General features: G+C 37.2%; 1 protein-coding gene across 3 annotated transcripts; it reads right to left on the minus strand.

The window, feature by feature from the left end:
- Window positions 1-4,224: 4,224 nt before the first annotated feature.
- On the minus strand, window positions 4,225-13,132 carry FAM161A (FAM161 centrosomal protein A). 3 transcript variants are annotated; one of them, XM_081945596.1, is made up of 7 exons: window positions 12,305-13,132; window positions 11,017-11,252; window positions 8,223-9,389; window positions 6,691-6,858; window positions 6,425-6,524; window positions 5,735-5,895; window positions 4,225-4,814 (listed from the first exon to the last, which is right to left on the minus strand). In XM_081945596.1, the coding sequence occupies exons 1-7, from the start codon at window positions 12,437-12,439 to the stop codon at window positions 4,580-4,582; spliced, it is 2,202 nt and encodes a 733-aa protein (XP_081801722.1). In that variant the 5' UTR covers window positions 12,440-13,132; the 3' UTR covers window positions 4,225-4,579. The 3 variants fall into 3 exon arrangements, with proteins under 3 accessions (XP_081801722.1, XP_081801723.1, XP_081801724.1); XM_081945597.1 differs by lacking the exon at window positions 6,691-6,858; XM_081945598.1 differs by lacking the exons at window positions 5,735-5,895; window positions 6,425-6,524; window positions 6,691-6,858.
- Window positions 13,133-13,335: the final 203 nt, after the last annotated feature.

Below are 13,335 nucleotides of genomic sequence, written 5' to 3' on the forward strand. Positions count from 1 at the left end.
AGGTCCGACGTGTCACACTCAGACCACACCCATCCCGGCTCCGTGAAGGCAAAAAAAGTCACAATACATCACAATATGTCACATGACACAATCACGTTTGACACCCGTACACTAGAGAGTCACACACTTTTTTAAAAGTCAGCTTTAAATCTGTCTAGAATTCAACTCAGTTTATTTTATTTATTTTCTCCTCAATCCTTATTTCACAATCTTGGGAATTATTTTGTATTGGTGTAATATTGTACTTTATAGCTGTTATTAAAAGGTAGTGAATGTGGAGGTACACTGTCCATTTTTCATCATGTATATTAGAAAATGGAGTGGAGCTGTGGGTAGGACAGCAATGGTGGTAAAGATGGGGATTTAAATTGCCCTTTCTTGGTATAATAGATAAGACACAAAAATCAGGTGTTCCGAATATCAAATGAGCTTTAGGCAATGTATTTTAAACTGAGATAAACATGACAGAAAAATAACTGTCTTCTGAAATCATTCATACATCCAGTAGCTGTACTGATAGGAATGCTTTTGCTACTCAGGTCCCAATAAAGGAAATGGAAATACATCTATCTGGAAAAAAATCTTAATGGAACATGATGTTCAAAGAATCACAGGTTTTCCAGACGTATATAAATGGATATGAGGAAGTACTGTTCATTAAAGAACGAAGGGAGGCTCTGTATGTATTCTTCCTACAATTTAGGGGGGGACGGGGACGAAGAGGACTTGTAAATTGTTTGGGGAACAAAATTCAAGGACTCCAAAGATTTGGATTATGTAGGAAGCTACATTAGGAAGCTAGCCAGGCAGGCAAACAGCATAGCTGAAGCTTGCAGGTTGCAGCATTTAGGCATCCAACTCAGCCTCCACAAGCTCAAAAGAATCCCAGGCCACGCTGGTCATCTTGCTAGACTCTCTCCAAATGGAGTTAAGCTTACAGCAAATGCAAGCTGTCTTTCAGTTTCTTGCCTTCCTATCTTAAACCTAGTATTAGACATTAAGGTAACAATCCTTCTCCAGTCCTATTCTCAATATGTTATATATTGAAAGGGTTTTATATACTGTACTTATCTTTACTACACCTGAAGACCTACCGTATTTGCAGTGCTAATCTAATAATTTTAATAAATTTAAATTTAATACATAATTAATTTAGCAGTACGCCTGCTAAGCCAAATTTCAAGCAACCCTGCTAACGATTTCAGCCTTATCATTATGGAATGGAAGGAAGGCCCAAAGCAGCAGCTCCCTGAAAGTTTTTGAGAATCAATACAATAATACAATACAATACAATAGTAGAGTTGGAAGGGACCTTGGAGGTCTTCTAGTCTAATCAACTCATGAACCAGTCTGAGTCTTTAAGCATCATAGCATCAGGTACACAAACCCCAAATAACATTTACAGATGCTCAAAATCAAGCATGTTTATTATGTTTTTTCAGAAGAACGAGTAAAATATGCAATGCAGGTAAACCTTTCTTAACGCTTAATGACTGATGGTTTGAAGTTACAAAAGTACTGAAAAAATAACAGTCCTTGCATTTGCAACTGCCGCAGTGTCTATGGTCACATGATCGATAGGTGCTTCATGACTGGCTTCGAACAAACATAGTCAATGGAGAAACCAAAAAGTCAGTGTCACATGACGTCTTGCTTAATGACCCAGTGACTCATTTAACAATCAAACGGGAAGTGAAGTCCACTGCAGTCACGTTTCACTAAGTGACCGCAGCAAACTTGCTAATCCCAATTGTAGTCACTAAGCAGGCTACTTCTACTGATTGCTAGCTGCAATTCAGCAGTGGAAATCTCAGCAGGCTCAAGGTTGACTCAGCCGTACATCCTTCCAAGGTTGGTAAAATGAGGACCCAGATTGTTGGGGGCAATATGCTGACTCTGTAAACTGCTTAAAGAGGGCTGTAAAGCACTGTGAAGCAGTATATACGTAAGTCCAAGTGTCACAGGGCAGTTATTATTGCTGTATTTGGGAATTGCTGAGCAGATTCTGTCCTCTCTCAGGTTGTTAAGGAAGATATATTTGTAGTTTAAACTGTCTAGAAACACAACCATCCATAACAACTCTGTGCATTATATTATATATGTATGGTAAATAAATATTTTTTAATACTAGAGATTAGGCCCTGCTGAAGTTATTGGTAAAACTCCATTGATTTTAAAGGTGGCACATAAAGAAATTGTTCAGTTTACTTTAAAATGGAGATTTTACCTTTTTAAAATGGAAATAATTACAAATCAAGTGGTCATACTTTTCAGTGACAAGACCAAGGGCATTCCTGAAAGATTTAACAATGGTCAATGAAATCCTACATAATTCAAATAATTTTATCACTCTAAGAATTTGCTATCACAGGCATCCTACAGCTACCTATTATGTGTGTTACAGTTAATGAGCATAGATTGTAATATACTGCAATACCATAGGAAATTATAATGCAATTAAATGACACAAGCAGATTACTGTCAAAATTGCATTACAATTAAACCTCTGAATCTTCAGGAAGCTGAAGAACACAATTTAGAATAGAGAATGTACAGAAATTAAAACCACACAAGGCAAGGCAAGTAGTTCAGCCTCCCAACTAAGAGGGTTGGGTGTGGACTGAAATGCTTTGTCACTTCCCATATCCATCAGTTGCATTTCTTACATTTCTCACCTGCTTTGTTTTTTTTTTTAACTCTATTTATTCTATTCCCAGCAAAAATGCTGACTTCCTTTTCCTCTCTGGAGCTACTTCCTCTTCAACTCTAAGCTTCCTCTTTCAGGCTTAACCTGTTACATATCCTATGCCTCTTTGTATCTCTGTCTTGCCTCAGGTCCAAGAAAGGTTCCTTGTCCGACTCTAGGGGGCAGTGATCATGTCCATTTCCTAGCCGAAAAAGCCGTCGTTGTTCAAAGACACTTCCTTGGCCTTTTAGCCAGCATGACTATACACTGAGGCACACAGAATGCTGTTACCTTCCCACCAAAGTGGTACCTATTTATCTACTTGAATTGGCATGCTTTTAAACTGCTACGTTGGCAGGAGCTGGGAGAGGAACGGGAGCTCACCCCATCACATGGTACTTGCGTCTTAAACTGCCAAACTTTTGGTTGACAAACCCAGTGTCTTAACCACAAGGCCAGTACGCCCTCAGGATCCCCCAAAGTGTTCAGTATTGATTCCCATGGGTGGATGGTATTGTCCAAGAGTTGATGATCATAAGTAGTATTTAGTAAATTACTTTAATATAATAAATTTTGGGAATCGGTGAATAATCAAACTTGAAGGGGTCGATGAACTGAAGAATACCTGCTCTAGTCAAATTATTGTTAAGCCTACAGAGCATAAGATAATGCAGAAATTTGGATTAGATTCATAAGAGATGCTTCAGAACTCATGGCTGCACAAACACAGCCCCTCTGCAATTGATTAAAGCAGCTCTCTCTCTCTCCAAGGTCCCACGGAAGCTGGGGAAGCCTTGCTGCACCAGCCAGAGAGCTAGAAACAAGCACAATTACTTTGTGTAGTGATAGGCAAGTGCACAATGCTAGAAAGTACTGCTCATGAATATTAAGTACAGTACTGTACTTGCTCTTTTTCCAATCTCATTCACAATGTCATTATTTGTTAACAATATCCTTCCTTTTGACAAATCTCTTGTGTATGGAAACAAACTATTGCAAAAATCCAGCATGACACACTGCATATTTTCAAAAATCAATCGGGAAACATTTGATCCTCTCAGGCCTACGGTTGCCGAAATTACATTTTGAACAAAGGCATATAGCATTTACATATTGAAAAATACCATTATTATCCATATAAGGAAAATAGAAGCTGAAACAGCATAGCTGCAAGGTCATGGGTAATTTGAGAGCAGGAGGTCAGTTTTTAGAAACTGAAGACTCACCTGTTCCGACTGGCTGGTCTGGCATAATTCTTAACGTCTACCTCCTGGCATATATATTTCCTACTGGTTTTTTAGGGGACTTAATTTTATAAGACACTGGGGTTTTAAACTTTGTATATTTTAAATTATTTATTTAGCAATTACAGTTCTGTCTATTTTATCCTCCTCTTATTTATGTATTTATCCATTTAATAATTTTTAATTGTTATTATGTATGATGATTTTGATATGGACTGTACACCGCCCCGAGTCCCTTTTGGGAGAGGGGGCGGTCTAGAAGTGCTAATTAAATTAAATTAAATTAAATTGTAATGCTATCATTTTGGGGAACTAATTATTTCTCAGTGCAATTCAATCAAGAACAATACTGAAGAATATTCAGTATACTCCACTCAGTGTTGTAAAACATCCAGAATTCATGATTTTTTAAACAAAAAACATTTACAAAGCAATACTAATTTTAGTCAAAATGGACATCATTCTAAAAAGAAACTTAAGAGCAGAATATAACAACACTAGGAATAGCCAAAAGGAATTCAAATGTGTTGTGAGATTATAAGCACCAGTTATGTGAGTAGACAGGTTATGTAAGTGAAGGATTACCTATATTAGGTCCAATAAATAAACTATGAGCATTAAGACTCAGAGTAGTAGCAATATATTTTAATCAGCCCTCATAATCACTGGATTTTTCTATTGAATCTTTGCAATCATTTTCACTTTCATGCTCAGGAGTTTCTTGATCAGCACGATCTGATTGAGTGGCAGTATCTTCGTCTTCATCTTTTTTCTCTTCCTCTTTCTCTTTTTCCTTCTCCTCCTCCTCCCCACTAGGCTGACCTGACTGGAACTGGGAATTATATTCTCCTTCAGATTCTCTTTTTTCTTCATGTTCATTATCACTGTGTCAAAGGGGGAAACAATAGGTCCACTGAATAATAATGTATTGCTTTAGAAACACCTTACATCAGAGAGTATAAGCAATAAGATCCCCTTTTCAAACTCAGCAAGTAGTTTTTTCATTGTTTCAAGAGCAAACCAATAATTTAATTTTAAACTGCTGAATGTTATAAGTTTGGTAGAAAAAGATAGAATATTTAATATTAATGAACAATTTATTAAATTTTTATCCTCCTTTTCAATTTAAAAAAGGCTGTATAAGGTAGACTTGATTTCAAGCTTATAAACTGGAATAAGATATATATGGAAAATGAGTCTTTCTCCAAATTTTTATTCTATTCAGTTTAAAGAATGCAATAAACTATTTTTCCAAATATAAAAACGTATGCTCGCATAAATAAATATAATACACAAAGAAATGTGCAGTTACTTTTGGTGTGTTTATGTTTTTATGTCCCTGAACGATCAGCTACTAACTATGTCTAGTAAGGAAAGAAGAAATAAATATTGTACACCATTGGTCTCCAACCTTTCTGGCTTTGTGGACCGGCAGTGGCAGCAGGGGAAGGAGTGGGGATGGTTCTGTGCAGCTCCAATTGCATAAGCAGTGGGCTTGTGCACTCACACAAATGGAGCTGTGAGTAGGAGCTGCGAGCATTTGTGCAGCCCAGTTCCAAATGGGTCTTACCCCGTTACTGGGCTGCGGCCAGTGGGTTGGGGACCCCTGCTGTACACTAAAACAAGGGACCAAAACAAGATAACTGTCAAGAGCTGTTTATCTGTTATTGACTAGATTATGCATTTTTCCTCTGAAAGGTCAACTTTTCCTAACCACAAACAGCTATATAGACATTTCATATTTAGAATGAAGTATATTAAGAAGCTCAAAAATAGTATTATAAGCTCCCAAGCTAATATCTACCTTTCTACATTTGCTACCAAGCTTTCAAAGCTATTACTGTAGGAATCCTGCAAAAACTCTTCAGTAGCAGTTTGGCCTTTCTTTGAAATAAAGTCTTCACACAGTCCCAGCTCTCGCAGCAAATCAGAATAATGCTTCACTGCTGCTAGCCGTGCATTCTTCTACATTTAAAAAGAAAACAAAATTAACACATCTGAAATATATGTCCAAATTTAAAGGAATCATTTTATGTGTATTCCTAAATGTCCTTTATTTTACAAGATAAAATATTCTAAATCTGCAGGTCACTTGATTGAAATCTAAATAAATTGTTCAGACAGCAGACAGCTTTACATCTTGACATTTTTAACTTCTCAATTACAGCCTTAAGCTGGCAAACATATTATATGTATATCCAGATTCCATGCTATTAGCTGCAAGTGGCTTCTTCTGCCATCAATAGACAAGGAGAAAAATACCACATCATGATATATGACAGATCAGAAATGTGGAAACCAGTTTGAACCAATTGTTCAGCACCCATCGCTGGAAGCAATAGCTTGGGTAAATCAAGTTAAGCCCAATGCCATGGCAGGTGGCAATTACTAGCATTATCTTACCAACAATTATTAAACCCAACATACAAAGAAAAGGTAGCAACTTAATGAATAGATATATATATAGAGAGAGAAATATTAGGATGTCAATAACCTGTGTGGCTTGTTCCAACAATAGAGGCCTCTTTTCCACCCTTTCTTCAATTTCTTCCAGTTCCTGCAGATATTCTTTCTTTCTCTGCTTTTCATGTTTCCTGTTTTTTTAATATACCATGACATGGAAATGGTATGGAATTTAAATATGAATCTTTTAGCAAAATAAAAATGGAAGGAGTAAGACTATATGGATCTGCCTACTACTACTAAACTAAGGATCCTGTATCTAAGGGGTCAGGAATCAGGGGATATATTGCAGAATACCTAAACAATTTTAACTTTGGGTTAAGCATCTTGGCTAGGCTCTGATGTGGATCATTTGCCTCAGCCCGAGTAGCTATAAGCCTTTGTAGCTTTCTTGCTCTCTCTCTTTGTTTTGCTTCTCTTCTTTTATGCTCTTCTTCAACCTTCTTTTGTTCCTCAGCCGATTTCCTGAATAAGAAAATAAACTTAAGTCTAGCTAATGCATAACACCTTTTGTGGTCTTTCAGTGCCATCAAATTTGGTCTAGGACAGAGGTGTCAAACTCAATTTCATTGATAGCAACATCAGCATTATGATTACCCTCAAAGGGTCAGTTGCATGTAAAACTATGTATCATATTAGTTCAGGAGTGCATTATGTCTAAGTCTGGATATAAGGAGGCTGAGAGTCACATGATGGGGTGGTGATCAGTCTATCCCAGCAGGTGGGTCACATGATGGGATGGTATTCAGGTAGCTGGTCGGCCCTTCTTCCTCACTCTCTCCTCTCTCTCTCTCTCTTGCACTGCCTGCTGGTACTCCTTTCACAGCCTCTGCTCCTTTGCTAGCTCCTCTGCTTTCCTCCCTTTCACTCCAACTCTTCTCTCCCTCAAGCTTGCCGCATAGAAGCCTCTCCTCATTGCCTTGTCCCTCTCACTTCTCTCCTTTTTCCGCCAAACCCCCCTCCTTTTATCTCCTCTCCTCTCCCTCCCCCCCACTATCTATTCATTAGAAACAAACAGTCTGAAGAAAGGATCCACTTTGCTTCCTTGAATTTTCCCAGTTTCTTATAGATTGCAATGGTTTTTAGGCTACTTTTCCTTATCTCAGTCTGCAGTTTTCCACGGATTTAAACAAAAACTATTTTCCTTTTAAAAGAGAAGCGGAGATGAGAGGATTTCTATGGCCTAAATGCTGGTAAGTCATGCTTGAGATAAAAGATGTTCAGGAGATAGGCATAGAGATAAGAGATATAGATACACATACAGATATATAAGTACAGATATTGATGTAGATGATGTAGATGTAAATATAGATGTACATGTAGATAAATATATATTCAAAAAGTTTGCAGTCTGGCTGCAAACATATAGACTAGGAGCTGATAGACTAGGATGATGTAGATGATGTAGATGTAAATATAGATGTACATGTAGATAAATATATATTCAAAAGGTTTGCAGTCTGGCTGCAAACATATAGACTAGGAGCTGATAGACTAGGAGGGAGTTTGAAGCATCAGTAAATGCAGACCAAGGTGGTTTCACAATAAAAGCCACGTGGCCTTTTCAACTCCAGGAACAGCAGCAGAATAAAAACAAGTGGAACCCTCAAACACTAGGAAAAAAATAGTGCATTATTTCTTTTAAAACTCTCACATGGGATTTATTTCACACTCAGAAACAGCCACAATGGCAATTCTGAGATTGGGACATCCTTGACATGGAAACATTTTCCATACCTCAGTAAAACAGGTATTTGTATTTTCAATATCTGCATGTTTTACTTACCACAAAGAACTGGGATTAAATACACAGCATATTAAAGGCTTACCTTATGGCTTCTAGCCGTTTTCTTGTAGATGCTGTAATTCTTGGAGATGGAGACAGTATACAGCCTGAAGGATATGAACTTGTATTCAAGGTTCGAGGGGGATATCTTGTAGAGACATAAGGCCAGCGTGTTTCTTTTAACGTTGCTTCATCCATGTCAATGTCCTCAAGAATTTTCTCTTTATTGGATGAAATATTTGGTGTACTGAGTTTGAAAGGCTCACTGATTGTGACACTTTTCACATCCTTATGTGTTTGAAGCTGCTTCTGGAATTTTTTATGTAATGTTTCAAAATCAGGGACTTTAACTTTGGTTTTTGACTTACATATTGATTCTTCACTTTGTTCAAAGCAGTTTTGCTGCCTAGGCCTAATGGTGCCTTTATTTCCTAATCTGCTATTGGGAAGGGATGAATTACGCAGGAGCTCTTCAGATCTAACTTGAATTCTAATGTCTCTATAGAGTTCTTCTTCATTTAGTTTCTCTCTCATTTCTGAACTGGAAACAAATTTAGGAACTGGTTTAGCTTTAAACATTTTTGCTTTTTTTTCTGGTGAGGAAAATTGCATTTTTCTCAGTTCTTTCTTTTGTGCTTCTCTTTCAATAAACTGAAATGGCTTTTGTGTAGCTAAAAGAAAATTTCCTCTCCTTTCTCTAAATGACTTTCTACGTTCTTCATTTTCCTGCATTATTTCATGATAAAGAGGGACAAAAACATGTGCAGGTGCCGGATTAGCTCGAAATTGTTTTTGACACTCTTCCTCCTCTTCTAATTGCTTCTTCAGCAAGTTATTTTCCAGCTCCATGAGTGACTTGGACTTGATGTTCTGTTGCTTCCTCTTAGCTTCTCTAATAGTCATCTGGAAAGGTTCTGGTACTGTGATCTTTGGGAACCATTTTTTCTTTTTCTTGCTTAGCTTCAAAACATTTAATTTGGGTAAAATAGTTTTAGGGCAGAGTGAATAATCCTCCAAAAAACAGTCATCCCATGCATTTTCAGCCTTGTCCATTGTTAGTGATCCAACATCACTGTCACTTGTTTCTAACTCTAGGTTTTCATCAGTCACATCAGAGAAAGTTAATGAATGGAACGAACTGTTCAGATCAGATGCAGAAAATGATCTATGCATGTTTTGAAGTTGAAATGGTTTAGTTTCCCATGCTGATCTAAACATAACAAAAATGTAATGCTTAATTGTGTAGAATTGATACAAATTAACCTGATTTAATAATAGTTGTGGAACTTCTTGCCAAATTGAATAAAAGAGAATGTATAAAACAATTATTTGTTTATGAATATATTAAACGTTAGATTAAAAGAATATCAATTCTAAAACAATGTTAAATTGGTTTCTGAATCACATACTCCTTTCTCCATATTTTTCTTGGAGTACAAATATGCACATTGTCAGGCTATAATTAACAATTATAATTCCAATAAAATTCATTAATCCAACTGATAAAAATGTAAACCTGGAAATGTGAAAATCACAAACAAAATAAAAAGTATTTACAGTAATACAACCCTTTTAAGGAATGTTTGGATTGTTTTGGACTTTTAAAGAAAGAGCAGAAACTGACAAAATGAAAACTAATAAACATTCACATAATCAGGCATGACATCTTTTCTTAGATTTTTTTATAGATTTTGATTGGTCACTGTAAAATACGAGCTGCTGATCATGATGAGCCTTTAATCTGATCTTTCTAGACATCTCTTACTCTCTTAATATTTACACTTTATTATTGCTAATATGTATAATAAACCAAAAACAATGCTAAGACGATACTTGGGGTTATAACTACTTTTATACCTATGATGAAGAGCCAGTTTTTAGTTATGTTTTCATATTTTATATTCTTAATACCAGTCAAAGTCACAGCCAATATTATGTTTAATCACAATAAAAAAGGGGGAGAAAATATAAGCAGTCTGATGCCCTCATGTTTTTTTTAGAATTGGTCAAGCAATCAGTGTTGTTAAACCTTTACTAAACTATAAAGTCTGAGAAAGATAAATAATTATCTCTCACTGATTCATTTTATTCTTGCTTACCTAACCAAATCACACTGAGTTAGTTAAAGGTTAAATGTCTTTTAGAAACTCTAAAATTCTGATTCATATTTTCCAATTTTGCTATGGTTTTCAGGTAAGAATCTTAAGTTTTTCCAGAATATTAAGCAATATTCCTGATTTGAGAAGTACATTTCCTGCTGGACAAGCTTTCTGGAAAGTTATAGAACAACATGAGAAGAAATTGTTGCCTCTTAATCTATTTCCTAAATCAGGGCTGTCAAACTCGTAGCCCAGGGTCAGATGCGTCACACGCTGGCCACACCCAAACACGGTTTAGCAAAGGGGGGGAGTCATGATAAGTCACATGACACCACTATGACAACATGAGTTTGACATCCCAATCCTAAACTGCAAGAGGGTAATTCTGGCTGGTAGAGTTTTCAAAACTGTATGTTTCACAATTAATGACACTTTAAAACACACACTAGTCATTAAAAGCAAAACATTTAGAAAATTTAGACACATTAATAATCTACTAATAATTTTAAAAAGCCACAAGAAACAATCTTTCTTCTGGGTTTTTTTTCTGTACCTGGATATAGCTCAGGCTAAGGTCACTGTCTACAAGAGCTAAGGATTCAGACTTTTTATATTCCTTTTATGTATTTAACATATTTAATAACAATATTTTTTGCAATGATTAAGATATTTAATATATACAATAACCATTTTGGGACAAAATATATATTCATAAGTGTAGATTATTGTAAAAATTACCTGTAAGTCTTACAATAAATCACATCTTTGTTAGTTAAAGGTTGAACATCTTTTAGAAACAGCTTATTCTGATACATTTCTTCCAATTTTGCCATGGTTTCCAGGTGAGCATTCTTAAGTTCTTCCAGCTTTAAATAATATTCCTGATTTGAGAGGTACATGTTTGAGAGATCTAGCCAATCTTTACATTCAGCACACATGATGGAACCGTAATCTCTCCCTGGACTTAAGGATTCCTAAAATAAAAGATGGTCATGTTTGTTTTCCTTCTTTTTGAAAAAAAAATATTTATTAAATTACTCACAATTTAATAAGTTTGGTGTCCTAAAGTTACTTAAGAAACATATAAGACTTCTCTATTTGCTTGGATTTGCAGAGTAAAAAGGTCCCGGTGCTGATTAACCCAACTTGACAAAGCCTAAAATCAATAAGATATTTGTGGATGGCAAATGGTTCAAAATGTCCTACAAGTTAATAGACTATCTCCTATATCATATATAAAGATCTAAAACCTGTTGCTTTTCCCTATGCCCATGTGCCCAAGACAAATGCAGGCGAATTTGGGAACAGGCTTCTAATGCATCCATGAGGTTTTTCTTTTTTAATTAAAAGGGATTTAATATAACAGTAACATAATCACCTAAATCTGGCAAGTCTACAAAATTGTGTTCAGTGCTGTTAACCACTGCAAATGGTGTAAAGGCATTTTCATTAAGAAAATTTGGATGGCAAAGAAAAAAAAATTCTGGGATCTTGGAGGTGCGGAAAAGAGGAAAGGAATATTTTATTTCTAAAAAGTTTTGGCTTGATAAGGCTAGAATCATTCTCATCCAAATGGATAAGAATCCCATGTAGGGATAAGATTCCCTACACGGGATTCAATTAAAACTGAATGTGGGGTAAAATGAGGATTGGGCGAGGTTCTTTAAAGGAAGGGTAGGCCAGAGAGGACCACCAGCACCAAGGTGGGTGCATTCAATTACAGTAGCACGTTGGAATCGCTGAAGGGCCAAGTTAGTGGCAGTTCAGGAGAAAACCTATCTATGTGGACTTGATGGCACCTAATCGTCATAATTAAGTTATTGTCACGTGATGGCTGGCGCTACTTTCTATCCGGATGGAGGAATGACCCGAAAGAGCCAAGGCGCCGATTGGGGGGGGGGGGGATTTGAAACCCTCGCGAAGCCATTTCTGCAGAAATCCCGTCTCTCAGTTGCACGCTCCAGCCACCAGGGAGCAGCAAGCAGGAGCAGCAACCAGCGGACGGCGAAGGCAGATAGCCACCTACCTGCCCCACGCCATCTTCAAGCGAGGCTCTTTCTGGTACCCGTTCATAAAGCGCCGCCGGCGCCTTGGTGCGCGGGTTCACCGGTGTATGCAAGCAGGAGGCGGTGAGCAAAGCAGCTCGGTGGGATGCGTCCATGGGCTTCTCAAAGGACGGGAGGCCACAGCCAGCCTCCTTGCTAGCCTGATTATCAAGCCCCTTCCCTGCGTGTTTGGTTGCTACGGTTACTTGGCTTAGAGTCTTGAGACGCTACGGCAGAAATGGGGAACGACGGCCCTTTTATGACTTATGAGCACATGCTGACTCAGGAATTCTGGGAGTTGAAGTCCACAAGTATGAAACGGGAGTCGATCACCGCTATTGCGCTACGGCATCTCGAAGAGGACATTATCCTCCCGCTCGTGTACAAAGACGCGTCTCCCCTGTGCAATCTGTTTCTTGGAATTTTTCATCTGTTCTGAAACCGTCTTTTCCCACGTTAGAGGCATCTGGGAAAGAATTTCCTAAGAAAATGGGAAAATCTAGAACCGTAACCAAGCAGTGTTTCAATAGCACCAAGTTATCAGCTCACAGCAAAACATAACTTTAAAAATTGGGTATTATTGTGTAGTGATTTTTTAGGAAAATAGAAAACGTAATCAAGTATCATTTTCACATTATATACTAGAGATTTTAGCTCTAAATCAAGGCAAAGTTTTTAGCCTGGTGTGCTTTTTGCCAAAATAAGATCCAAACTAGAACGAAATATTTATTTCATTTATTTATTCTGGACCATTATTTTTACAATGTAAAGATTAAAATCACCCCATGCTGTAATTCCCATTTTATAAAAAGGAGCTGTAGTATATAAGTGGTTTGTTGTTGTTTTTTTATAAATTTCATTACTTTTCCATTGTCTACACCAGTGGTTCCCAAACTTTTTCAGTCCACCGCCCCCTTGGTGCTACAAACTGATCCTCAGTGCCCCCCACCCAGTGGTGGAATTCAATTTTTTACTACCTGTTCTGTGGGCGTGGCTTGGTGGGTGTGGCTGG

The sequence above is a fragment of the Natrix helvetica genome, assembly GCF_964273705.1.
Source record: "Natrix helvetica genome assembly, chromosome: 2".
In the NCBI taxonomy this organism is placed as follows: Eukaryota; Metazoa; Chordata; class Lepidosauria; order Squamata; family Natricidae; genus Natrix; species Natrix helvetica.